A 25,266-nucleotide genomic window follows, 5' to 3' on the forward strand; every position below is an offset into this window, starting at 1 on the left:
TCGGAGGGGGCGCTCTGGGTCCCTCTCTATGGTTGCAGGGTCGCTCTGGACTCCTCTCTATGGTCCACAGTCACTTCCGGTGCGGTCTGGCGGAAGTGACGTCAGCGAACGGCGGCGGCGGGAGCTGCAGAGAGGTGTGGGGGAGGGGCCGGGGGGTGTCCCGGAGGTTTTGGGGTGGGGGAGGGGGATCCCGAGGGCTCCAGGGAGGGCGAGGACTCGGCCCGGGTGGCTCCGGCTGTCGTGACATGTCGGGGACATCCCTCCCGCTGTCCCTCGGGCCCCCCCTGTGATGTCATCGGCGCTGTGCGCGGCGCGCGGTGACGTCACGCGGGATGCTCCCAGCCTCCGCCGGTGTCCCCATCAATGTCCCCAGGCCTTGGTGACGTCACGCGGGGGTGTCCCCAGCCCCCGGTGACATCCCGTGCAACGTCCCCAACCCCGTCCCTCTTTGCCCAGGTACCGCCAGCCTCGCCGCTGTCCCGGTGTCCCCCGGCCCCGTGTCCCTGTGTGTCCCCAGCACCGCGGGGACAGCCCGCGCTCCCTCTGTCCCCGCTGTCCGAGTGTCCTAATGTCCCCCCTTGTCCCGGTGTGTCCCCATTGTCCCCAGTGTGTCCCCACCGTGTCCCCATTGTCCCCAGTGAGTCTCCAGTGTGTCTCCATTGTCCTCACCGTGTCCCCATTGTCCCCAGTGTGACCCCATTGTCCCCAGTGTGACCCCAGTGTCCCCATTGTCCCCATTGTGTCCCAGTGTTCCCATTGTGCCCCATTGTCCTAGTGTCCCCATTGTCCCCACTGTCTCCCCAGTGTCCCCAGTGTGTTCCAGTGTCCCCAGTGTGATCCCAGTTTGCCCATTGTCCCCAGTGTCCCAGTGTCCCCGTGTCCCCATTGTCCCCATTGTGTTCCAGTGTCCCCAGTGTCCCCGTGTCTCATTGTCCTCAGTGTCCTAGTGTCCCATTGCCCCCATTGTCCCCATTGTGCCCCAGTGAGTCCCCATTGTCCCCGTGTCCCCATTGTCCCCGTGTCCCCATTGTCCCCAGTGTGACCTCAGTGTCCCCATTGTCCTCAGTGTCCTCGGTGTCCAAGTGTCCCCATTGTCCCCATTGTGTCCCCATTGTCCCCCGTGTCCCCATTGTCCCCGTGTCCCCATTGCCCCCACTGTCCCCATTGTGTCCCCGGTGTCCCCGTTGTGCCCCCGTTGTCCCCATTGTGTCCCCGTGTCCCCGTTGTGTCCCAGTGTCCTTATTGTCCCCATTGTCCTCAGTGTCCTAGTGTCCCCATTGTGTCCCCGTTGTCCCCATTGTCCCATTGTCCCCGTTGTGTCCCCGTTGTCCCCGTTGTCCCCGTTGTGTCCCCATTGTCCCCCGTTGTCCCCGTTGTGTCCCCGTTGTCCCCGTTGTGTCCCCATTGTCCCCGTTGTCCCCGTTGTGTCCCCGCGGCCATGCCGGAGGCCGTGCACTACATCCACCTGCAGAACTTCAGCCGCTCCCTGCTGGAGACGCTCAACGGGCAGCGCGTGGCCGGCCAGTTCTGCGACGTCACCGTGCGCATCCGGGAGGCCTCTCTGCGCGCCCACCGCTGCGTGCTGGCCGCCGGCAGCCCCTTCTTCCACGACAAGCTGCTGCTGGGCCACTCGGCCATCGAGGTGCCGCCCGTGGTGCCCTCGGCCGCCGTGCGCCAGCTCGTCGAGTTCCTGTACAGCGGCAGCCTGGTGGTGGCCCAGTCCGAGGCGCTGCACATCCTCACGGCCGCCTCGGTGCTGCAGATCAAGACGGTCATCGACGAGTGCACGCAGATCATCTCGCAGGGCCGCGGCCCCGCCGCGCTGCCCGCTCCGCACAAGGCGCCGGGGCCGCCGCTGGTGCCGCCGCCGCCGCCGCCGCCGCCGCCGCCGGAGCTCGAGGGGCTCCCGGAGCCGGCGCCGAGCGGCCACAGCCGCAAACAGCGGCAGCCGCTGCGCCTGGCGCCGCCGCTCAAGGAGGAGCGCGAGGACCTGGAGGAGGAGGAGGAGGAGGAGGAGGAGGAAGGAGAGGATGAAGGGGGGCCGCCAGAAGGGGTTGTGCCGCCGGGCGTGGCCCCCCCCGCCCTTCCCAGCCCCGGACCCGCCGTTTTTTCGGCGCCCCCGAGGTTTTCCCCGACGCTTTCCTGCCGCCCTGGCCCGGTGATGACGGCAGAGGCGGCGGCGCCTTCGGGCCCGAGCGCGGCCGGGAGGCGCCGGGGGGCGACGGGTTCGGGTTTGGGGCGCCCCCGCCTTTGCCACCGCCCTACGAGGGGGGTGTGGAGGGGGGCGCTGTGCCCACGGCACCGCCGGCACCGCTGGCCGGGCCCCCCCGGGCCCCCAGCCCCCCTACCAGTGCGGGCACTGCCAGAAGAGCTTCAGCTCCCGCAAGAACTACACCAAGCACATGTTCATCCACTCAGGTGAGCGGGGACACGGGCACGGGACGGGGAGGGCTCCTGGGGACACACGGGGCTCGTGGTGGCACAGATCTCGTGGTGGCACACGTGGGGCTCGTGGTGGCACATGTGGGGCTCGTGGTGGCACACGTGGGGCTCGTGGTGGCACACGGGGGGCTCGTGGTGGCACACGGCAGTGCCCTGTGTCCATCCGTGCAGATCTGGACCAGTCCCTTCTTTCCCTGTCAGTTGAGCCCCATTGACCCACATTGCCCCATTGACCCACGTTGGCCCCATTGACCCACATTGGCCCCATTGACCCACACTGGCCCATGCTGACCCACACTGGCCCGTGCTGACCCACACTGGCCCACACTGATCTGTACAGACCCACATTGGCCTCTGCTGGTGGCATCATTGGACACCATTGACCCACATTGACCCCGTTGACCCACATTGGCCCCGTTGACCCACATTGGGCCCATTGACCCAACTTGGCCCCGTTGACTCATGTTGGCCCTGTTGACCCGTGGTGGCCCATGTCAATCCATGGTGGCCTGTGTCAATCCATGGTGGCCCATATTGACTTGTATTGATCCACGTTGGCCAGTATTGATCCACGTTGGCCAGTATTGATCCGTGTTGACCAGTATTGATCCATGTTGACCCATCTAGATCCATGTTAGCCCATATCAGTCCCTGTTGACCTGTACTGGTCCATACTGGCCAATGTTGGCCCATGTTTACCCACGTTGACCTGTATTGGCCCACATTGACCTGTATTGACTCTTCTTGACCTGTATTGATCCACGTTGACCTGTATTGATCCGTGTTGACCTGTATTGCTCCATTTTGGCCCATATTGGCCCACATTGACCTGTATTGATCCACATTGACCTGTATTGATCCACATTGACCTGTATTGGCCCACATTGACCTGTATTGATCCATTTTGGCCCATATTGGTTCATGTTGACCTGTATTGATCCATGCTGGCCCACGTTGACCTGTATTGATCAACACTGACCCACGACCCCTGTCAATCCACACTGATTGGTATCGATGCATGTTGAGCCCTGTTGATCCATATTGACCCACATTGACCTCCATTGACCCACATTGACCCACATTGACCGGTACCAACCCATGCTGACCCACACTGACCCCTGCTGACCCACACTGACCCACATTGACCCACACTGACCAGTACTGACCAGTACTGACCAGTACTGACCCACACTGACCAGTACCAATCCACACTGACCCACACTGACCCACACTGACCGGTACCAACCCATGTTGACCCACACTGACCCACACTGACCCACAGTGACCCACATTGACCAGTACCAATCCACACTGACCCACACTGACCCACACTGACCGGTACCAATCCACACTGACCCACAGTGACCCACATTGACCAGTACCAATCCACACTGACCCACACTGACCCACACTGACCGGTACCAATCCACACTGACCCACAGTGACCCACATTGACCAGTACCAATCCACACTGACCCACACTGACCCACACTGACCGGTACCAATCCACACTGACCCACAGTGACCCACATTGACCAGTACCAATCCACACTGACCCACATTGACCAGTACCAATCCACACTGACCCACAGTGACCGGTACCAATCCACAGTGACCCACACTGACCACACTGACCAGTACCAATCCACACTGACCCACACTGACCGGTACCAGTCCACACTGACCCACAGTGACCCACACTGACCAGTACTGACCCACACTGACCAGTACTGACCCACAGTGACCAGTACTGACCCACAGTGACCCACACTGACCACAATGACCCACAGTGACCCACAGTGACCCACATTGTCCCCCATTGACTAGTACCAACCCATGCTGACCTGTACTGACCCACACTGACCCTGCTGACCCACACTGACCCACAGTGACCCACACTGACCGGTGCCAATCCACACTGACCAGTACTGACCCACACTGACCCACACTGACCCACACTGACCCACACTGACTGGTACCAATCCACACCTGTACTGACTCATACTGACCAGTACCAATCCACGCTGACCCACACTGACCCCAGCCACCCCACATTTGCATCTCCTCAGGTGAGAAGCCCCACCAGTGCTCCATCTGCTGGCGCTCCTTCTCGCTGCGGGACTACCTGCTCAAGCACATGGTGACCCACACGGGCGTCCGCGCCTTCCAGTGCGCCGTGTGCTGCAAGCGCTTCACGCAGAAGAGCTCGCTCAACGTCCACATGCGCACGCACCGCCCCGAGCGCTTCCAGTGCCGCCTCTGCACCAAGGGCTTCTCCCACCGCACCCTCCTGGAGCGCCACGCCGCCGCCTCCCACCCCGTGGCCCCGCCAGGGCCACCGCTGGGGCCGCCAGCGGGGCCGCCACCGGGGATGTCACCGGGGGCACCATTGGGGCCACCATCAGGGCTGACACCTGGGCCACCATCAGGGCTTCCACCGGGGCCACCATCGGGGATACCACCGGGGCCACCATTGGGGCCACCATCAGGGCTTCCACCGGGGCCACCATCGGGGGCTTCCACCGGGGCCACCGTCGGGGCTGCCAGCGGGGCCAGCACTGGGGCCACCGTCAGGGCTGCCACCTGGGCCACCATTGGGGCCGCCACCGGGACCGCCATCAGGGCTGCCACCTGGGCCACCACTGGGACCGCCACCTGGGCCACCACAAGGGCTGCCCCCAGGGCCACCGCCGGGGCCGCCGCTGGAACCTGGGCTGGGCACGTGGCCCGGGCCAGACGCTGCGGGTGCTGGCCCCGCTCACACGGCGTGAGGTGGGGGGGCGGTCCCTGCCCCTCGAAGGGCCTTGAGGGCGGGCCCGGGGGCTCCTCGTTGCCCGCGGGTCTGGTGGAGCAGCCGGGGTGAGGCCTGGAGGAAGCGGCTGAGACGCTCTGCGTCGGATTCGGGAAGTTTTGGGGACGTTCCCGGCGACAGGAGAAAGGGGACCAGAACATCCCCAATATGGAAGGGGGGCGTGGGGAGCCCCTCGGAGCTCCGGGCAGCGCCAGGATCATGGAACCAATCCCGCTGGGAACTGTGCTGAGGCACCCGGAACGGCGGGAGGAGGTTGGCGATGGCCGACGCGGCGTCACAGAGGGCGAACGGAGCTCGGTGCCTCTGGGGCTGGGGGGTGATGACATCGTTGACCCGGTGCCACCCCCAGAACGTTCTGGAACTGAGCCGGGCACTGGGATTGGACGCCTGGACCACGCCGTGAGTCCAGAGGAGGCCGTGGACAGAGTGCAGGTGTCCCACCTGGAGAAGGGAAGGATCCAAGGACACCTGAGAGGGGCTCCAAGAGCTGGAGAGGGACACGGGGAACGGCTTCCTGCTGGAAAAGGGGAGGTCGAGGTGGAATTTTGGGGAGAAATTCCTGCCCGTGAGGGGCTGGGATGGCATTCCCAGAGAAGCTGGGTCAGTGGGGGGGTCCCTGCCCCAAACCATTCCACGGCTCCGTGACTGTGACCTCACCCCAGCCATGGATGGACACCTGGAGGAACACAAACACCTGGAGGGACACAAATACCTGGAGGGACACAGGGTCCCTGCCTTGTCCCCTCCCCACCCCGTGACTCCTGCCCCCACAAATGGGGACAATGAAACACGGGGGGTTTATCGACCCTTTTGGTGCTGTTATTGCCATTTTTTACACTAAAAGTCTCTGATGGCCTCTGTGATGCGTCCCCTTGCTCAGCTCTGCCACGCGGTCACGTTTCCCACCCTTTTCTCAATTTTAACTTTCCTTCAATTTTAATTTTTCCTTTCTCTTGTGTTTTCCACTCTTTTTTTCCACTAAGGTTTCCCATTGATTTTTCCCTTTACATTTCTTGCCATTTTGTGTCACATTTCCCACTTTTTCCCCTCACGTTTCCCGCCCTTTTCCCCCCTCACGTTTCCCGCCCTTTTCCCCCCTCACGTTTGCCGCCATTTTGTCCCCTCAATTTTAACACTTTTTCTTGTGTTTTTCACTCTTTTTTTTCCACTAACATGTCCCACTGATTTTTCCCTTTACATTTCCTGCCAGGCTTTGTGTCTCATTTTCCATTTTTATCCCTCACATTTCCCACCCTTCCCCCCTCACTTTTCCCGCCCTTTTCTCCCCTCACGTTTGCCGCCATTTTCCCCTCAAGTTTAACACCTTTTTTTTCTCACGTTTCTTTATTTTTTTCCACTAACATTTCTCACTGATTTTTCCCTTTACATTTCCTGCCACTTTGTGTCCCATTTCCCACTTTTTCCCCTCATGTTTCCCACCCTTTGTCCCCTCACGTTTGCCGCCATCCCATCCCAAGACCCCAAAATCCCCTCCGAGACCCAAAATCCCCTCCCGAGACCCCAAAATCCCCTCCGAGACCCCAAAATCCCCTCAGAGACCCCAAAATCCCCTCAGAGACGCTAAAATCCCCTCCCGAGTCCCCAAAATCCCATCCCGAGACCCCAAAATCCCCTCAGAGACCCCAAAATCCCCCCTGAGACCCCAAAATCCCTTCCCCAGACCCCAAAATCCCCCCCGAGACCCCCAAATCCCCTCAGAGACCCCAAAATCCCCCCCAGACCCCCAAATCCCCCCGAGACCCCAAAATCCCCTCAGAGACCCCCAAATCCCCTCAGAGACCCCAAAATCCCCCCCAGACCCCCAAATCCCCTCCCGAGACCCCCAAATCCCCTCCCCCCTCCCAGGGGGCGTGGCCTCCCTTTAATCCCCAAGCCCCGCCCCTTTGCGCGAGCGCCGCTTCCTTATAAGGAGCGGGAGGGGCGTGGCTACGTACGCGGACGCGATCACGCAAAGGAGGCGTGGCCTCCCTTTAACTCCCCAAACCCCGCCCCCTTTGCGCGAGCTCCGCTTCCTTATAAGGCGCGGGGTGGGGGCGTGGCTACGCACGCGACGCGGTTACGCAAAGGGGGCGCGGCCAAAAGCGTGCGTCGTCGCTTAGCAACGGCGCCGGGCGCGGGTCCTCCCACCCGGTAGGCGGCGCTACCCGTCGTGCCCCGCGCGGCGCCGCCCCCCAGCGGAGGGAGCGGAGGAGCCGCGGTAAAATGGCGGCGGGGCCCGGGCGGGGGGTCGCGGGGATCGGGGGCCGCTTGTGAGGGGTCCGAAACGTTCCCCGAGGGTCGTGAGGGGGAGTTCGGGGTGGGGGGGGAAAGGGAAAAAGGGGGGGTTTGGGGGGGATGGGTTTGGGGTTTGGGGTGAGGGGGCGGGGGGGGTGAGCAGGGGAGGGGGGGAGCGTGAGGGGAGGAGGGGGAGGAGGGGGTTTGGGGAGGGGGTGTGAGGGGATTTTGGGGTGGGAATTGGGGATTTTTGGGGATTTGGGGTTGGAAAGGGGAAGTTTGGGATGGCAGAGGGGGATTGAGGGGATTTGGGGTGGGAATTGAGGATTTTGGGGTGGGAATTGGGGATTTGGGGGTGGGAATTGGGGATTTTTGGGATTTGGGGTTGGAAAGGGGAAGTTTGGGATGGCAGAAGGGGATTGAGGGGATTTTAGGGTGGGAATTGGGGATTTTGGGGTGGGAATTGGGGATTTTGGGTGGGAATTGGGGATTTTGGGGTGGGAATTGAGGATTTTGGGGTGGAAAGAGGAAGTTTGGATGGCAGAGGGGGATTGAGGGGATTTGGGGTGGGAATTGGGGATTTTGGGGTGGGAATTGGGGATTTTGGGGTGGGAATTGGGGATTTTGGGGTGGAAAGAGGAAGTTTGGGATGGCAGAGGGGGAATTGGGGGAAAAAATGAATATTTGGGGTGGGAATTGAGGATTTTGGGGTGGGATCGGCGAGATTTTTGGGATTTGGGGTGGAAAGGGGAAGTTTGGGATGGCAGAGGGGGATTTGGGGGAAAAAATGAAGATTTGGGGTGGGAATTGGAGATTTTGAGGTGGGATTGGGGAATTTTGGGGTTCTGGAAGGATTTTGGGGGAGAAAAAAGGAGGATTTGGGATAAGAGAAAGAGATTTGGGTACAGGGAAAGGGTTTGGGTTAAAAAAAGGCACATTTGGGATTTAGGGATGGGGATTTTGGGGTGGGAATTGGGAATTTTGGGGGTCAGGAGAAGGGATTTGGGATTCAGGGTGAGGAAAAAAGGAGATTTGGGGTGAAAAAAATTTAGGGTGGGATTTTTGGGGGGGTAAAACCCAGAATTTGAGGCGCAGGGAGGAGAAAAAATTTCAGATTTTGGGGGGAGAAATGTGAGGATTTTGGGGTGAAATCAGGGACTGGGGCGGGTTTGGGACAACGAGAGGAGAATTTTGGGAATTGAGAATTGGGGAGCGAAAAAAAAAAAAAAAAAAAAAGAGAATTTGGGGCGTGAAAAAGGCTCGTGATGGCAAAAAAAACGGGGGGAAAACGGGGAAAAATGGGGGAAAATGAGGAAAAATGGGGAAAAATGGGGGGAAATGGGGAAATTGGGGTGAAAAAAGGAGATTTTGGGGTCTCTAATTGCCGATTTTGCCCCTGCCCAGGCTGGAGCCGTGCCATGGAGGAGGAGGAGGAGAAGCCCCCCCGGGGGGGGGGGGAGGACCCGGGCGAGGACGGGGGGGGCCCTGGGGGAGCCCCCCCAGAGCCTGAGGGGTCCCTGAGGGTCAGCCAGGGGTTACTGGTGAGACTGGGAGGGACTGGGAGGGACTGGGAGGGACTGGGAGGGGGTTTGGGACCCCCCCCGTGGGGATTTGGGAACCCCCTGGGGGGATTCTGGGGGGTCTGGGACTCCTCTGAGGGGATTTTGGGGGGGCTGGGACCCCCTTGGGGGGATTTTGGGAGGAGATTTGGGGGTAGAGACCCCCTTGGGGGGAGATTTTGGGGGGTCTGGGACCCCCCTCGAGGGGATTTGGGGGGGGCTGGGACCCCTTTGGGGGGATTTTGGGGGGTCTGGGATTTCTCTGAGGGGGATTTTGGGGGGTTTGGGACCCCCTTTGGGGGGATTTTGGGGGGGTTTAGGATCCCCTTGGGGGCATTTTGGGGGATTTGGGACCCCCTGAGGAAGATTTTGGGGGGGCTGGGACGGTCTTTGGGGATTTTGGGGGGAAATTTTGGGGGTCTGGGACCCCCTTGAGGGAATTTAGGGGGGTCTGGGACTCCTCTGAGGGGATTTTGGGGGGGCTGGGACCCCTTTTGGGGGGATTTTGGGGGGCTTGGGACCCCCTTTGGGGGGATTTTGTGGGGGTTTAGGACCCCCTGAGGGAGATTTTGGGGGGTTTGGGACCCCCCTGAGGAAGATTTTGGGGGGGCTGGGATGGTCTTTGGGGATTTTGGGGGGAAATTTTGGGGGTCTGGGAGCCCTGTGAGGGGATTTTGGGGGGGCTGGGACCCCTTTTGGGGGGATTTTGGGGGGTCTAGGACTCCTCTGAGGGGATCTTGGGGGTTCTGGGACCCCTTTGGGGGGATTTTGGGGGTTCTGGGACCCCTTTGGGGGGATTTTGGGGGGTCTGGGATTTCTCTGAGGGAGATTTTGGGGGGATTTGTGGGGGGATTTTGGAATTTTTGGGGATTTTGGGACCCCCCCCGATGGATTTTTGGGGGGATTTTGGGTCTCCCTGATGGATTTTGGGGACCCCTCCCCCCCCCGATGGATTTTTGGGGGGATTTGGGGATTTTGGGTGATTTTTGGGGATTTTTTGGGTTTTGGGGTGTTCCCCTGATGGGTTTTGTGGGATTTTTGTGGGATTTTGGGGATTTGGGGATTTTTTGGGTGATTTTTGGTTGATTTTTGGGGGATTCTTGGGATTTTTTGGGGGGATTTTTTGGGATTTTGGGGGACTTTTTGGGGGGATTTTTGGGGTGATTTTTGGGGATTTTTGGATGATTTTGGGACAGTTTTTGGTGATTTGGGGATTTTTTTGGGGGTGATTTTGGGGGGATTTGGGTGATTTTTGGGGTGATTTTTGGATGATTTTGGGGTGATTTTTGGGGATTTTTAGATGTTATTTGGGGATTTTTCGATGATTTTTGTTGTGTCCTCCTGATGGATTTTTGGGATTTTTGGATGATTTTTGGGTGATTTTGGGATTTTCGGGGTTTTTGGATTTTTGGATGATTTTTGGGTGATTTTGGGATTTTTTTTTAGTGATTTTTGGGGATTTTTGGGTGATTTTTGGGGTGTCCCCCTGATGGATTTTGGGGGGATTTTTGGGATTTTTGGGATTTTTGGATTTCTTTTTTTTTTTTGTGGTTTTTGGGGATTTGGGGATTTTGGGGGATTTTTGGGATTTTTGGGTGATTTTGGGGGTTTTGGGGATTTTTTGGATTTGGGGATTTTTGGGGGATTTTTGGGGATTTGGGGATTTTGGGGTTGATTTTTTGGGGATTTTTGGGTGATTTTGGGGGGATTTTTTGGATTTTGGGACTTTTGGGGATTTGGGTGATTTTTGGGATAATTTTTGGGATAATTTTGGGGGATTTTTGGGATAATTTTGGGATTTTTTGGGTGATTTTTGGTTGTTTCCCCTCCCCCACAGAAAGCTCTGCAGCGCCTGGTGAGCGGCGGCTTCGGCTGGGGACAAGGTGAGCTCACCTGGGGACACACCTGGGCACACCTGGGGTCACCTGGGCACACCTGGGATCACCTGGGCACACCTGGGGTCACCTGGGGGGGCTCTGATGTCACCTGGGCACACACCTGGGGTCACCTGGGCACACCTGGGCTCACCTGGGGTCACCTGCGGGAGGTTCTGATGTCACCTGGGGGTCACCTGGGCACACCTGGGATCACCTGGGGTCACCTGGGGTCACCTGGGCACACCTGGGGGGGGCTCTGATGTCACCTGGGGGTCACCTGGGCACACCTGGGGTCACCTGGGGGGGGTCCTGATGTCACCTGGGGGTCACCTGGGCACACCTGGGGGGGTTCTGATGTCACCTGGGCACACCTGGGCACACACCTGGGGTCACCTGGGCACACCTGGGCTCACCTGGGGTCACCTGCGGGAGGTTCTGATGTCACCTGGGGGTCACCTGGGCACACCTGGGATCACCTGGGGTCACCTGGGCACACCTGGGGGTCACCTGGGCACACCTGGGGTCACCTGGGGGGGGTCCTGATGTCACCTGGGATCACCTGGGGGGGTTCTGATGTCACCTGGGGTCACCTGGGCACACCTGGGGTCACCTGGGGGGGTCCTGGGGTCACCTGGGCACACCTGGGGGGGGTCTGATGTCACCTGGGGGTCACCTGGGCACACCTGGGGGGGGTCTGATGTCACCTGGGGTCACCTGGGCACACCTGAGGGGGGTCCTGATGTCACCTGGGATCACCTGGGCTCACCTGGGGGGAGTTCTGATGTCACCTGGGGTCACCTGGGGGGTCCTGGGGTCACCTCGGGGGGTCCTGATGTCACCTGGGCTCACCTGGGGGGTCTGCAATGTCACCTGGTATCACCTGGAGGGGGTTCTGGGGTCACCTGATGTCACCTGGGGGGGTCCTGATGTCACCAGGGGGGTCCCCATTGTCACCTGGGGGGGGTCACCTGGTGTCACCTGGGTGTCCCCTGTCTCACCTGTCCCCTGTCGTGTCCCCCCAGACCCCCCTCTGAAGCCCCCCCGGCAGCGCTGGTGTTGGGGACCCCGGCCCGAGGGCGGCCCGGTGAGTACAGACCAGTATAAACCAGTATAAACCAGTACAGACCAGTATAAACCAGTATAGACCAGTATAGACCAGTATAAACCAGTATGGACCAGTATGGACCGGTTTAGACTAGTATAAACCAGTATAGACCAGTACAGACCATTACGGACCAGTACAGAGTGACCCCTGACCAGTAAAAACCAGTATGGATCATTATGGACCAGTACAGACCAGTACAGACCAGTACAGACCAATATAGACCAGTACAGACCAGTATAGACCAGTACAGACAGTACAGACCAGTATAGACCAGTACAGACCAGTATAGACCAGTACAGACCAGTATAGATCAGTTTCCTCCCAGTTCATTCCTCAGTCCTATCCCAGTCCCATCCCAGTTTGTCCCAGTTTATTCCTCAATCCCATCCCAGTCCCTTCCAGTGTACCCCAGTTCCCTCCCAGTCCATCCCAGTTTATCCCAGTCCTATCCCAATTCCCTCCCAGTTTATCCCAGTTAATTCCTCAATCCCCTCCCAGTCCCTCCCAGTCCATTCCAGTTTATTCCAGTTCCTTCTCAGCCTATCCCAGTCCCTCCCAGTTTATCCCAGTTTATCCCAGTTCCATCCCAGTTTATTTCTCAATCCCATCCTAGTTGTCTCCCAGTTTATCCCAATCCCATCCCAGTTTATCCCAGTCCTTCCCAGTCTCATCCCAGTTTATCCCAGTTAATTCCAGTCTCTCCCAGTTCCCTCCCAATCCCATCCCAGTCCCTCCCAGTTTATCCCAGTCCCTCCCAATCCCATCCCAGTCCCTCCCAGTTTATCCCAGTCCCTCCCAATCCCATCCCAGTCCCTCCCAGTCCTTCCCAGTTAAATCCAGTCCGTCCCAGTTCCATCCCAGTTCCCCCAATCCCCTCCCAGTCCCTCCCAGTTTATCCCAGTTCCATCCCAGTCCCTCCCAGTTTATCCCAGTCCATCCCAGTCCCTCCCAGTCCCTCCCAGTCCCTCCCAGTCCCTCCCAGTCCCTCCCAGTCCCTCCCAGTCCCTCCCAGTTAAATCCAATCCCTCCCAGTTCCATCCCAGTCCCTCCCAGTTTACCCCAGTCCATCCCAGTTTATTGCAATCCACCCTGATCCCTTCCCAGTTCCCTCCCAGTCCTTGCCAGTTAAATCCCAGTCCCCCCAATCCCCTCCCAGTCCCTCCCAGTTTATCCCAGTCCATCCCAGTCTCTCCCAGTCCCATCCCAGTTTATCCCAGTTCCCTCCCAGTCCTCCCAGTCCCTCCCAGTGCCCTCCCAGTCCCTCCCAGTTTATCCCAGTCCATCCCAGTCTCTCCCAGTCCCATCCCAGTTTATCCCAGTTCCCTCCCAGTCCCCCCAATTCCCTCCCAGTCCCTCCCAGTGCCATCCCAGTCCCTCCCAGTTTATCCCAGTGCCATCCCAGTCCCTCCCAGTTTATCCCAGTCTATCCCAGTTTATCCCAGTCCATCCCAGTTCCTTCCCAGTTCTTCCCAGTTAAATCCAGTCCCTCCCAGTTCCATCCCAATCCCATCCCAGTTCCTTCCCAATCCCCTCCCAGTCCCTCCCAGTCCATCCCAGTTGATCCCAGTTTATCCCAGTGCCCCTCCCAGTGCCCTCCCAGTCCCTCCCAGTCCATCCCAGTTCCCTCCCAGTCCCCCCAATTCCCTCCCAGTCCCTCCCAGTCCATCCCAGTTTATCCCAGTTTATCCCAGTTCCCCCCTGACCCACATCCGGGTTTTTTCCCCCCCAGCTCTGGGAGGCCGCGGGGGGCCCGGGGGGAGCCCTGGAGCAGCTGCAGCTCAGTGGGTGAGTGGGGACCCCCAAAAATGGGGATGGGGACCCCAAAAATGGGGGATGGGGACCCCAAAAATGGGGAGGGGACCCCGAAATTGGGGCTGGAACCCCCAAAAATGGGGAGGGGGACCCCGAAAATGGGGAGGGGGGAGCCCAGAAATGGGGAGGGGGACCCCAAAAATGGGGAGGGGGAGCCCAGAAATGGGGAGGGGGACCCCGAAATTGGGGATGGGGACCCCAAAATTGGGGATGGGGACCCCAAAAATGGGGATGGGGACCCCAAAAATGGGGAGGGGACCCCGAAAATGGGGAGGGGACCCCGAAATTGGGGCTGGAACCCCCAAAAATGGGGAGGGGACCCCGAAATTGGGGATGGGGACCCCAAAATTGGGGATGGGGACCCCAAAAATGGGGAGGGGACCCCAAAAATGGGGAGGGGACCCCGAAATTTGGGCCCCTTGGTGCCTTTTTTGGGGTTCCTGGGGTCGTTTTTTTGGGGTTTCTTTTTCGGGGTCCCATTTTTTGGGGTCCAGGGGTGTCCCAGGGTCATTTTTTGGGGTTCCCAAAACCGGGGGTCCCATTTTTGGGGTCCAGGGGGGGTCTCACAGTTGATTTTTGGGGTTCAGGGGGGTCCCAGGTTCCTTTTTTTTTGGGTTTCCCAATTCCCAGGGTCCATTTTTGGGGTTCCTGGGGTCGTTTTTTGGGGGTTTTTTTTTTCGGGGTCCCATTTTTTGGGGTCCAGGGGGTGTCCCAGGGTCATTTTTTGGGGTTTCCCAAAATCCTGGGGTCGATTTTTGGGGTTCCCGGGGTCCCATTTTTGGGGTCCAGGGGGGGTCTCTGGGTTGATTTTTGGGGTTCAGGGGGGTCCCGTGGTCCCTTTCTGGGGTTCCTGGGGTCGTTTTTTGGGGGGGGTCCCATTTTTGGGGTTCAGGGGGGGTCCCAGGGTCCATTTTTGGGGTTCCTGGGGTCGTTTTGGGGGGGTTTTTTTTTGGGGTCTCATTTTTGGGGTTCAGGGGGGTCCCTGGATTGATTTTTGGGGTTCAGGGGGTCCCAGGGTCCATTTTTGGGGTTTCTGGGGTCGTTTATTTTGGGGGGTTTTTTTGGGGGGGTCCCATTTTTTGGGGTCCAGGGGGATCCCAGGGTCCATTTTGGGGTTTCCCAAAACCTGGGGTCCCATTTTTGGGGTTCCCGGGGTCCCTTTTTGGGGTTCAGGGGGGGTCCCAGGTTCCTTTTTTTTGGGGTTTCCCAATTCCCAGGATCCATTTTTGGGGTTCCTGGGGTCGTTTTTTTGGGGGTTTTTTTTTGGGGGGGGTCCCATTTTTTGGGGTTCAGGGGTGTCCCAGGGTCATTTGGGGTCGATTTTTTGGGTTCCCGGGGTCCCTTTTTGGGGTTCAGGGGGGTCCCAGGTCCCTTTTTTTGGGGTTTCCCAATTCCCAGGATCCATTTTTGGGGTTCCTGGGGTCGTTTTTTTTGGGTGTTTTTTTCGGGGTCCCATTTTTTGGGGTCCAGGGGTGTCCCAGGGTCCATTTTTGGGGTTTCCCAAAACCTGGGGGTCGATTTTTGGGGTTCAGGGGGGTCCCAGGGTCATTTTTTTGGGGGTTTCCCAATTCTCAGGATCCATTTTTGGGTTCCTGGGGTCATTTTTTTGGGGTTTCTTTTTCGGGGGTCCCATTTTTTGGGGTCCAGGGGTGTCCCAGGGTCATTTTTTGGGGTTTCCCAAAATCCTGGGGTCGATTTTTGGGGTTCAGGGGGGTCCCTGGATTGATTTTTGGGGGTTCAGGGGGGTCCCAGGGTCCATTTTTGGGGTTCCCGGGGTCCCTTTTTGGGGTTCCTGGGGTCGTTTTTTTTGGGGGTTTTTTTTCGGGGTCCCATTTTTTGGGGTCCAGGGGTGTCCCAGGGTCCATTTTTGGGGTTCCTGGGGTCGGTTTTTTGGGGTTTTTTTTTTCGGGGTCCATTTTTTGGGGTCCAGGGGGGTCCCAGATTCCTTTTTGGGGTCCGGGGGGGGTCTCTGTGTCCTTTTTTTTGGGGGTTCAGGAGATTCCAGTGACCCCAGGGTCGATTTTTGGGGTTCCCGCGGTCCCTTTTTGGGGTTCCTGGGGTCGTTTTTTGGGGGGGTTTTTTTTTTCGGGGTCCCATTTTTTGGGGGTTCAGGGGTTTCCCAGGTCCCATTTTTTGGGGTCCCCCTGAATTTTTTTTGGGGGTCCCCGCAGAGGGGAGGGGTCCCCCGAGGCCGAGGAGCTGGAGTTGGTGGCCGAGGTCCGCGTGGGAGATTTGGGGGCGCTGGCGGCGACCTCGGGGCTCCTGCGCCGGGAGAGACCCTGGAGAGCCCCCAAAGGAGGTGGGGAGGGGGAAACCGGGGGGGGTCGGGGGGATTTGGGGGGGATTTGGGGAATTTGGGGGGGATTTTGGGGAATTTGGGGGGATTTGGGGGGATTTTTGAAGGATTTTGGGGGGATTTAGGGGGATTTTTGGAGGATTTGGGGAGGTTTTGGGGGGGGTTTTTGGAGGGTTTGGTGGGAATTTGGGGGGGGTTGGGGGGATTTTGGGGAATTTTGGAGGATTTTGGGGAATTTGGGGGGGATTTTTGAAGGATTTGGGGGAATTTTTGGAGGGTCTGGGGGAAATTTTGGGGGGATTTTGGGGTGTGCGGAGAACTTGGGGGGATTTTTGGAGGATTTGGGGTGGTTTGGGGGGGATTTTGGGGAATTTGGGGGGGATTTTTGGAGGATTTGGGGTGGTTTTGGGATTTTTGGAGGGTCTGGGGGGAATTTGAGGTATTTTGGGGGGGATTTGGGGTGGTTTTGGGGGGATTTTTTGAGGGTTTGGGGGGGCGATATTGGGGGGTTTTGGGGTATTTGGGGGGATTTGAGGGATTTTGGGGTGGTTTAGGGATGATTTTGGGGCATTTTGGAGGGTTTGGGGAGGATCTGGGGGGAATTTGAGGGGGTTTGGGGGGGATTTTGGGGAATTTTGGGGGGATTTGAGGGAATTTGGGGGGGGATTTTTGGAGGATTTGGGGTGGTTTTGGGGATTTTGGGGATTTTGGGGGGGATTTTGGAGGGTTTGGGGCAGGGTCTGGGGGATTTGGGGGGGCTTGGGAGGATTTTGGGGGGATTTTGGGATTTGGGGAGGGTTTTGGGGGGAATTCAGGGATTTGGGGGGATTTGAGGGATTTTTGGGGTGGTTTGGGGAGGATTTGGGGGATTTGGGGAGGGTTTGGGGGAGATTTGGGGCAGGGTCTGGGTGATTTTGGGGGGGATTTTGGATTTTTGGGGGGATTTTGGGGTATTTTGGAGGGATTTGGGATTTTTGGAGGATTTGGGGGGAATTTGGGGGGTTTTGGGGTGGTTTGGGGAGGATTTTGGGGTATTTTGGAGGGATTTGGGGGGATTTTTGGGGGATTTTGGAGGGTCTGGGGTTGGTTTTTGGGGGGGATTTTTGGGGGGATTTGAGGGATTTTTGGGGATGAATTTTGGGGCAGAAACGAGAAATTTCCGGGGGGAGATTTTTATTTTATTTTTTTTTTTTATTTTTTATTTATTTTTTTTTTTTTTTTTTAACCCCTTCGTGCTCTGACTATTCTGGGATGTTTTTTCTTTGATGTTTTTCTTTTCTTTCCTCCCCTCCCCCCCACCCCCCCCCTCCCCCCTCCAGGCCACCTCCCCCTCCCCCCCCTCCCGCCGCTGGCGCGTGCCGGGGGGTCCCCCCTCCCCCCCCGGCCCCCCCGCCGGAACCCCCCCGGCTCCCCCTCCCCCACCCCGCCCCCGCCGCGCCCCTCCCCCCACCCCGGCCCGGCCCCTCCCCCGCCCCCGGGGACCCCGAGCGGCCGCTCCGGGTGGGGGAGGGGCTCCGGGGGGACCCCAACAGCAGAGACCCCCCCAGAACCCCCCGGCGGCGCCGCGGGACGAGCCCGGCCGGACCCACCCGGGGGAAAAAGCCGATTCTTCCTCTTCTTCCTCCTCCTCTTCCTCCTCTTCTTCCTCCTCCTCCTCCTCTTCTTCCTCCTCCCGCTCTTCCTCCTCGTCCGCCTCCTCTTCCTCGGGACCCCCGCCCGTTCCCGCCCGGCCCCCGCTCGCCCTGTTTGGATATTTATGATCCTTTCCACCCCACGGATGAGGAGAACTCGGGAGTTGGGGGCGCTGGAGGAGGAGGAGGAGGAGGAGGAGGAGGAGGAGGAGGAGGAGGGGGAGCCCCGCAGGAATTCGGGTACGGGGGAGGAGCCGCCTCCTCCTCTTCCTCGGCGGCCAAAGAGGCCGAAGGGCGGCAGGACCAGAAGTACGATCCCTTCGACCCCACGGGCTCCAACCCCAGCTCGTCACGGAGCAGCCCCAGCCCCGAGGAGGAGGAAGAGGAGGAGGAGGAGGATGATGAGGAGGAGGAGGAGGAAGAAGAGGAGGAAGAGGACGAGGAGGAGGAGGAGGAGGAGGAGGAGGAAGAGGAGGCGTCGGCGGCGCTTCCCGACGTTTCTCACAGCATCAGCAGCCGCATTTCGGAAACCTTGGCCGGCATCTACGACGACAACAGCCTGAGCCAAGACTTCGAGAAAGATCCCGAGCCGGGACCCCCAAAAACTCCCCCCAACCCACCCGGGGCCGACTCCACGCTGCCAGAGGAGGAGGAGGAGGAGGAGGAGGAGGAGGAAGAGGAAGAGGAGGAGGAGGAGGAGAGGGAGGAAGGCTCGTCCCCTCGAGGAGGCGACGCCAAGGACGCGACGGAGCCGCGGCGCCGCGTCTTCGTGGTGGATCTCGGGGGGAAAAAACCGCTCCGAGAGCGAAGCCCACGCCAAATTCGACGGCAAAGTCTCCCTGGAGGTGGTGACGGCCGGAAACGCCAAAGCTCCCCAAATTCCCGGAGCTTCCACCCAAAGCCGAGGCGGAGGAGCCGCCGGCTCCGCGAAAACCTCTCGGCACCGCGGGCGCCGCGAGTGGGGAGCCCCGGGAGACTCGGAGATCGAGGAAGGCGAGATCGTCCCGCAGGACGACGAGAGGTTCAGCCCCGTGAGGATTTTCCGCGGATCCGGCGGAACCGGAGGCACCGCCCGGAGCCGCGTTCCCGAACCGAGACCTCCTCGCCTCCCCCCCGATGGAGGCGGGGCGGCGGCGGCGGCGACGATTTTTTATCCCTGCACGCCGATTCGGATGAAGAAGGAGATTTCGGCGCCGAATCCCAACCGGATCCGCGTTGGAAAAGCGGCACCGACAGCGGCGGAGGTTCGGATTTACGGCGGAAAATCCTCACGCAGCGGCGGCTCCGCGCTCCCCCTTCACCCTCCAAGAAAAAATCCAAACGTTCCCGCGAACGCGGCGCCGGTTCCGGTTCCGTTTCCAACGCGGCCGCCTGGAAGAAGCCGCCGGAACCGTCGGGCAAAGCCAAGGAGCGGCACCGGCGCCGCGGTTCCCGTTCGCGGTCGCGCCGGCGTTCGTGGTCTCGGCGTTCGCGTTCTCGGGAGAAACGGCGGCGTCGGCGACGCTCGGGCAGCTCCCGGCACAAAGAGAAACACCGCGGCGAGAAAAAGAAGAAAAAACAACGCTCGAGGTCGAGGGAGAGGAGGGGATCGAGGCGCGACGGGGACGGCAAAGCGGAGAAAAGCGAAGCGGCGGCGATGAAGAGGAGGGAGCTGCGCTCCGTGGTGCCGCCCTCGGTGCAGGAACTCAACGATTCCGATCTTTTCGCCATCAAGAGGACGATCACGGTGAACCGCAGGGCCACGCCCGAGCCCAAACGCGAGGTCCTTTACGATTCCGAGGGGTTGAGCTTCGAGGTTTTTCGGATCGCGAGATGCCGGCGGCGAGGAAAAACGAAACCAGGACGGCGGCGACCACGACGGCAACGACGGCGGCGGCGGCGGCGGGGACGGAGAAAAAAGAAAAAGAGAGGAAACGACGCGCCGAGGAAAGGCCGGCGGGCAGGGAGAAATACAAGAAAAAATTCAAAGAGTACCCCGAGCAAACGGCGAGCGACGGCGGGAAAAGCAAGGAGAAACAACGGGAAAAAAGCGCCCGGAAAGGGAAAAGCGGCGGAGGAGGAGGAGGAGGGCACAAGGAAGGGGCGGAAACGGCAAAAACGGCGACGGGGGCGAGGAAAGTGAAGCTGCAATCCAAGGTGTCCGTGCTGATCCGCGAGGGCGTGAGCTCCACCACGGCTCCCAGTAAAGAAACTGGGAGCGGCGCTGGGAGCGGCAATCGGGGTGAAATTCGCCCGCGACGCCGAGAGCCGCGCGGCTTTTTTGAAAAGCGACGAGAAAAGCGAGAAAAGCTCCCAAAAAACGAGGCGGGCTCGGCGGGAGCCGGGCGGGACGGAGGAGGCAAAACGCGCAAAGTGAAGGCGACGAAAAGCAAAGGGGGGAGTGAAAAAAGTCAAGGTGAAAGGCAAAGGCGAGGCTCGAAAAAAGAGGAAGACCAAGGTGAAGAGCGCCTTGAAAAAATCCAAAGCCGACAGCTGCAGCCAAGGCGCCGGGACCCCTCCCCAGCTCCGCCTCCCCCCAAAACCGAACCGGCGTGGTCGGGTTCGGAAAAATCCACGGGCGGCACCCCGAAAGCAACCGGAACCCCCGTGGCCACCCCGAAAACGCCCTCGGTAGCCACGCCGGCTCCCGCGGTAGCCCCCGCCGAGCGTGAGCTGACCCCGGACTCGCAGACCGTGGACAGCAGCTGCAAGACCCCCGACGTGTCGTTTTTAAGCGAGGAGGGGTCCGGGGGAGCCCCCCAAAGCGTCGGGGGGGACGGGACGGGACTCGGCGAGCACCCCTGACCCACAGCGGGGGCGAGGCTCAGGTCGACAGTCGGGGAGAGGTCAAGGAAGAGGCGTCGAGACCCCCGGGACCACCGCCCCCACCGCCGCCGGGACCCCCGGGACCCCTCCCCGGCACGGCCACGGCCCCGCCCGTGGTGGCCCCGGGCTGGAGCCTGCAGGGGGGGGTGGATTGTGCCACCAGCGGGGTGCTGGCACGTAGGTGGGGGGTGGGGGTTTTGGGGGGTTTGGGGAGGGTTTTGGGGGATTTGGGGAGGGTTTTGGGGGGTTTGGGGAGGTTTATGGGAGAGTTCTGGGGGATTTGGGGAGGGTTTTGGGGGGTTTGGGGGAGGTTGAGGGGGATTTTGGGGGGTTTGGGGAGGGTTTTGGGGGGTTTGGGGATGGTTTAGGGGGAGTTTTGGGGGGTTTGGGGAGGGTTTTGGGGGGTTTGGGGAGGGTTTTGGGGGAGTTTTGGGGGGATTTGGGAGGGTTTGGGGGGGTTTGGGGAGGGTCTTGGAGGGTTTGTGGGAGTTTGGGGGGCTTATGGGGGGACTTGGGATTTTGGGGGGTTTGGGGAGGGTTTTGGGGGATTTGGGGAGGGTTTTGGGGGGTTTGTGGGAGTTTGGGGAGGATTTGAGGGAGATTCTGGAGGGGACTTGGGATTTTGGAGGGTTTGGAGGGATTTTGGGGGATTTGGGGAGGGTCTGGGGGGATTTTGGGGGAGTTTTGGGGGGTTTGGGAAGGGTTTGTGGGGATTTTGGGGGGTTTGTGGGAGTTTGGGGAGGATTTGAGGGGGATTCTGGAGGGGGACTTGGGATTTTGGGGGGTTTGGGGGAGTTTGAGGGGGATTTTGGGGGATTTGGGGATGGTTTGGGGGGATTTTGGGAGGATTTTGGGAGGGACTTGGGAGTTTGGGGGGGTTTTGGGGGAGTTTTGGGGAGGGTTTTGGGGGAGTTTTGGGGGGTTTGGGGAGGGTTTTGGGGGCTTTGTGGGAGGTTGAGGGAGATTTTGGGGGGTTTGGGGGAATTTTGGGGGGTTTGTGGGAGTTTGAGGAGGATTTGAGGGGGATTTTGGGGGGTTTGGGGATGGTTTGAGGGAGTTTTGGGGGTTTCTGGGAGTTTGAGGGGGATTTTGGGGGGGTTTGAGGGGATTTTGGGGGACTTGGGGGGTTTGGGGAGGGTCTGGGGGAGTTTTGGGGGGGCTTATGGGGGGGATTTTGGGGGGGACTTTTTGGGATTTTGGGGAGATTTGGGGGGGATTTGGGGGAGATTTTGGGGGTTTGGGGAGGATTTTGTGGGTTTTGGGGAATTTGGGGAGGATTTTGGGGGGTTTCAGGAAGTTTTGGGGGGATTTTGGGGGGGACTTTGTGGGATTTTGGGTGAATTTCGGGGACTTTTGGATTATTTACGACACAACTGAGGGATTTCAGTCCACAAAATGAAATTTTGGGTGGAAATGAGAAATTCAAAAGTGGAAAACTGAGATTAGAAAGGGGCGGGTTTTGGGTCAGAACTGAGGAATTTTGGGGCGATTTTGACAGAATTCGTTGATTTTTCTCTCCTGGGTTTTTTGGGGGTTGTTTTTAGGATTTTTGGGGGATTTTTTTGGGGTGTCCCTCAGGGTTTTTTGGGTTTTTTTTTGTCTCCTGCAGTCACAGCTCTGTTGTTTAAAATGGAGGAAGCCAACCTGGCCAGCAGGGCCAAGGCCCAGGAGCTGATCCAGGCCACCAATCAGGTGGGGACCCCAAAATTTGGGGGGGTCTGGGGGGGGAAATCCCCAAAATTTGGGGGGGAATCCTCAAAATTTGGGGGATTTGGGAGGGGAAATCCCCAAAATTTGTGGGGTTTGGGAGGGGATACCCAAAAATTTGGGAGGTTTGGGAAATGGAACCCCAAATTTGGGAGGGTTTGGGACATGAGGACCCCAAATTTGGGGGGTTTGGGGGGGGAAATCCCCAAAATTTGGGTGGTTTGGGGACAGGGGGACCCCAAATTTGGGGGGTGTCGGAGGGGAGAGACCCCAAATTTGAGGGATTTGGGTGGGAATCCCCAAAATTTGGGGGGTTTGGGGGGGGAAATCCCCAAAATTTGGGGGATTTGGGGACAGGGGGACCCCAAATTTGGGGGGTTTGGGACATGGAAACCCCAAATTTGGGGGGGGAGGAGCCCAAAATTTGGGTGGGAATCCCCAAAATTTGGGGGGTTTGGGAGGGGATACCCAAAATTTGGGAGGTTTGGGACACGGAAACCCCAAATTTGGGGAATTTAGGGGGGGAGGAACCCAAAATTTGGGGGGGGAATCCTCAAAATTTGGGGGATTTGGGTGGAAATCCCCAAAATTTGGGGGGTTTGGGACATGGAGATCTCAAGTTTGGGGGGGAAATCCCCAAAATTTGGGTGGTTTGGGGACAGGGGGACCCCAAATTTGGGGGGTGTCGGAGGGGAGAGACCCCAAGATTTGGGGGATTTGGGTGGGAATCCCCAAAATTTGGGGGGTTTGGGGGGGGGAAATCCCCAAAATTTGGGGGATTTGGGGACAGGGGGACCCCAAATTTGGGGGGGTTTGGGACATGGAAACCCCAAATTTGGGGAATTTAGGGGGGGAGGAACCCAAAATTTGGGGGGGGAATCCTCAAAATTTGGGGGATTTGGGTGGGAATCCCCAAAATTCGGGGGGTTTGGGGGCGAAATCCCCAAAATTTGGGGGGTTTGGGACATGGAAACCCCAAATTTGGGGAAATTGGGGTGGGGAGGAGCCCAAAATTTGGGGGGGAATCCTCAAAATTTGGGGGATTTGGGAGGGGAAATCCCCAAAATTTGTGGGGTTTGGGAGGGGATACCCAAAATTTGGGAGGTTTGGGACATGGGAACCCAAATTTGGGGGATTTGGGATAGGGAGACCCAAAATTTGGGGGAATTGGGTGGGAATCCCCAAAATTTGGGGGGTTTGGGAGGGGAGGAATCCAAAATTTGGGGGGTTTGGGAGGGGATCCCCAAAATTTGGGGGGTTTGGGACATGGGGAACCCAAATTTGGGGGGTTTGGGGGGGGGAAAATACCCAAAATTTGGGGGGGTTGGGGGGGAGGAGCCCCAAATTTGGGGGGGAATCCCCAAAATTTGGGGGATTTGGGGTGGGAATCCCCAAAATTTGGGGGGTTTGGGACATGGAGATCTCAAATTTGGGGGGTTTGGGGGGGAAATCCGCAAAATTTGGGGGGTTTGGGACATGGGAACCCCAAATTTGGGGGGTCCCCGATATTCTCTCCCCTCCCCCCCCTCCCCAAATTTTAATTTTAATTTTTTTTTTTAATTTTAAATTTTAATTTTTTTTTAAATTTTTTTTCGGGCAGATCCTGAGCCACACCAAGGCCGCCCCTCCCCCCTCGCAGCCCCCCCAGGCCCCCCCGGGACCCCCCCAGGTGCCCCCCCCGTACCTGCTGCCCCTCCCCCCCCCCCGCGCCCCCCCACCCCCACCCTGGGGGGGGGCCCGGGGGGGGGTGGGGAGGGGCGGGGGGGCCCCCCCTGTACGGGGCCGGAGGGGACAGGAGGGAGAGCGGGGACAGAGGGGACAGTGACAAGGTCAGTGGGGGCGGGGGGGGACATTGGGGGGGATTTGGGGACATTGGGGGGGATTTGGGGACATTTGGGGGGACACTGGGGGGGTTGGGGACAGAGGGGACAGTGACAAGGTCAGTGGGGGCGGGGGGGGGGATTTGGGGGGGATTTGGGGGGATTTGGGACACTGGGGGGGGTTGGGGACAGAGGGGACAGTGACAAGGTCAGTGGGGACAGGGGGGGATTGGGGGGGATTGGGGACATTTGGGGACATTTGGGGGGTCTGGGGACATTTGGGGACATTGGGGACAGAGGGGACAGTGACAAGGTCAGTGGGGACGGGGGGGGACATTGGGAGGGGTTTGGGGACATTTGGGGGGATTTGGGGACTTTGGGGGGCTTGGGGACAGTGGGGGGACCCCAAATGACCCGAGTGACCCCAAATGTCCCCGTGGTGTCCCCGAGTGTCCCCAAATGACCCCAAACTGACCCCAAACTGACCCCGAGTGACCCCAGACGACCTTGAATGACCCCAAATGACCCTGAGTGACCCCAAATGACCTTGAATGACCCCAAAGTGTCCCCAAAGTGTCCCCAAATGACCCCAAACTGACCCCAAATGACCCCGAGTGTCCCCACGTGTCCCCCAAGTGTCCCCAAACTGTCCCCAAATGACCCCAAACTGACCCCGAGTGACCTTGAAAGACCCCTAAGTGTCCCCGAGTGTCCCCAAATGACCCAAAACTGACCCCAAGTGACCTTGAATGACCCCGAGTGACCCCAAACTGACCCTAACTGACCCCTAAGTGTCCCCGAGTGTCCCCAAATGACCCAAAACTGACCCCAAAGTGTCCCCACGTGTCCCCCGAGTGTCCCCAAATGTCCCCACGTGTCCCCATGGTGTCCCCGTGCTGTCCCCGAGTGTCCCCAAACTGTCCCCAAATGACCTTGAATGACCCCGAGTGACCCCACGTGTCCCCGTGGTGTCCCCAAATGTCCCCAAATGACCCCAACTGACCCCGAGTGACCTTGAATGACCCCTAAGTGTCCCCGAGTGTCCCCAAATGACCCCGAGTGTCCCCACATGACCCCAAGTGAGTGTCCCCGAGTGTCCCCAAATGACCCAAAACTGACCCCAAATGACCTTGAATGACCCCGAGTGACCCCAAACTGACCCCTA

General features: G+C 59.1%; 2 protein-coding genes across 2 annotated transcripts in view; both read left to right on the forward strand.

Annotated features, from left to right (window-relative positions):
- Positions 1 to 6,114, forward strand: ZBTB45 (zinc finger and BTB domain containing 45). Its single transcript, XM_088154830.1, is given in 6 exon segments — positions 1 to 134; positions 457 to 2,089; positions 2,092 to 2,329; positions 2,332 to 2,418; positions 4,512 to 4,791; positions 5,138 to 6,114. Coding segments are annotated over 5 exon segments (1,332 nt in total). The 5' UTR covers positions 1 to 134; positions 457 to 1,438; the 3' UTR covers positions 5,214 to 6,114.
- The window catches only part of SCAF1 (SR-related CTD associated factor 1), a 25,298-nt gene continuing 5,433 nt past the window's right edge, over positions 5,402 to 25,266 (forward strand). Inside the window, exons 1-11 of the mRNA XM_088154841.1 lie at positions 5,402 to 5,819; positions 9,001 to 9,030; positions 10,886 to 10,931; positions 11,948 to 12,009; positions 13,760 to 13,815; positions 16,014 to 16,141; positions 17,458 to 19,889; positions 20,273 to 20,492; positions 20,561 to 20,751; positions 22,184 to 22,266; positions 23,889 to 24,110. Coding sequence (XP_088010967.1) covers positions 5,402 to 5,819; positions 9,001 to 9,030; positions 10,886 to 10,931; positions 11,948 to 12,009; positions 13,760 to 13,815; positions 16,014 to 16,141; positions 17,458 to 19,889; positions 20,273 to 20,492; positions 20,561 to 20,751; positions 22,184 to 22,266; positions 23,889 to 24,110 — 3,888 coding nt within the window. The remainder of the gene's footprint in view (positions 5,820 to 9,000; positions 9,031 to 10,885; positions 10,932 to 11,947; positions 12,010 to 13,759; positions 13,816 to 16,013; positions 16,142 to 17,457; positions 19,890 to 20,272; positions 20,493 to 20,560; positions 20,752 to 22,183; positions 22,267 to 23,888; positions 24,111 to 25,266) is intronic.

This window comes from Sturnus vulgaris, chromosome 32, assembly GCF_052056855.1.
Source record: "Sturnus vulgaris isolate bStuVul1 chromosome 32, bStuVul1.hap1, whole genome shotgun sequence".
Classification (NCBI taxonomy): domain Eukaryota; kingdom Metazoa; phylum Chordata; class Aves; order Passeriformes; family Sturnidae; genus Sturnus; species Sturnus vulgaris.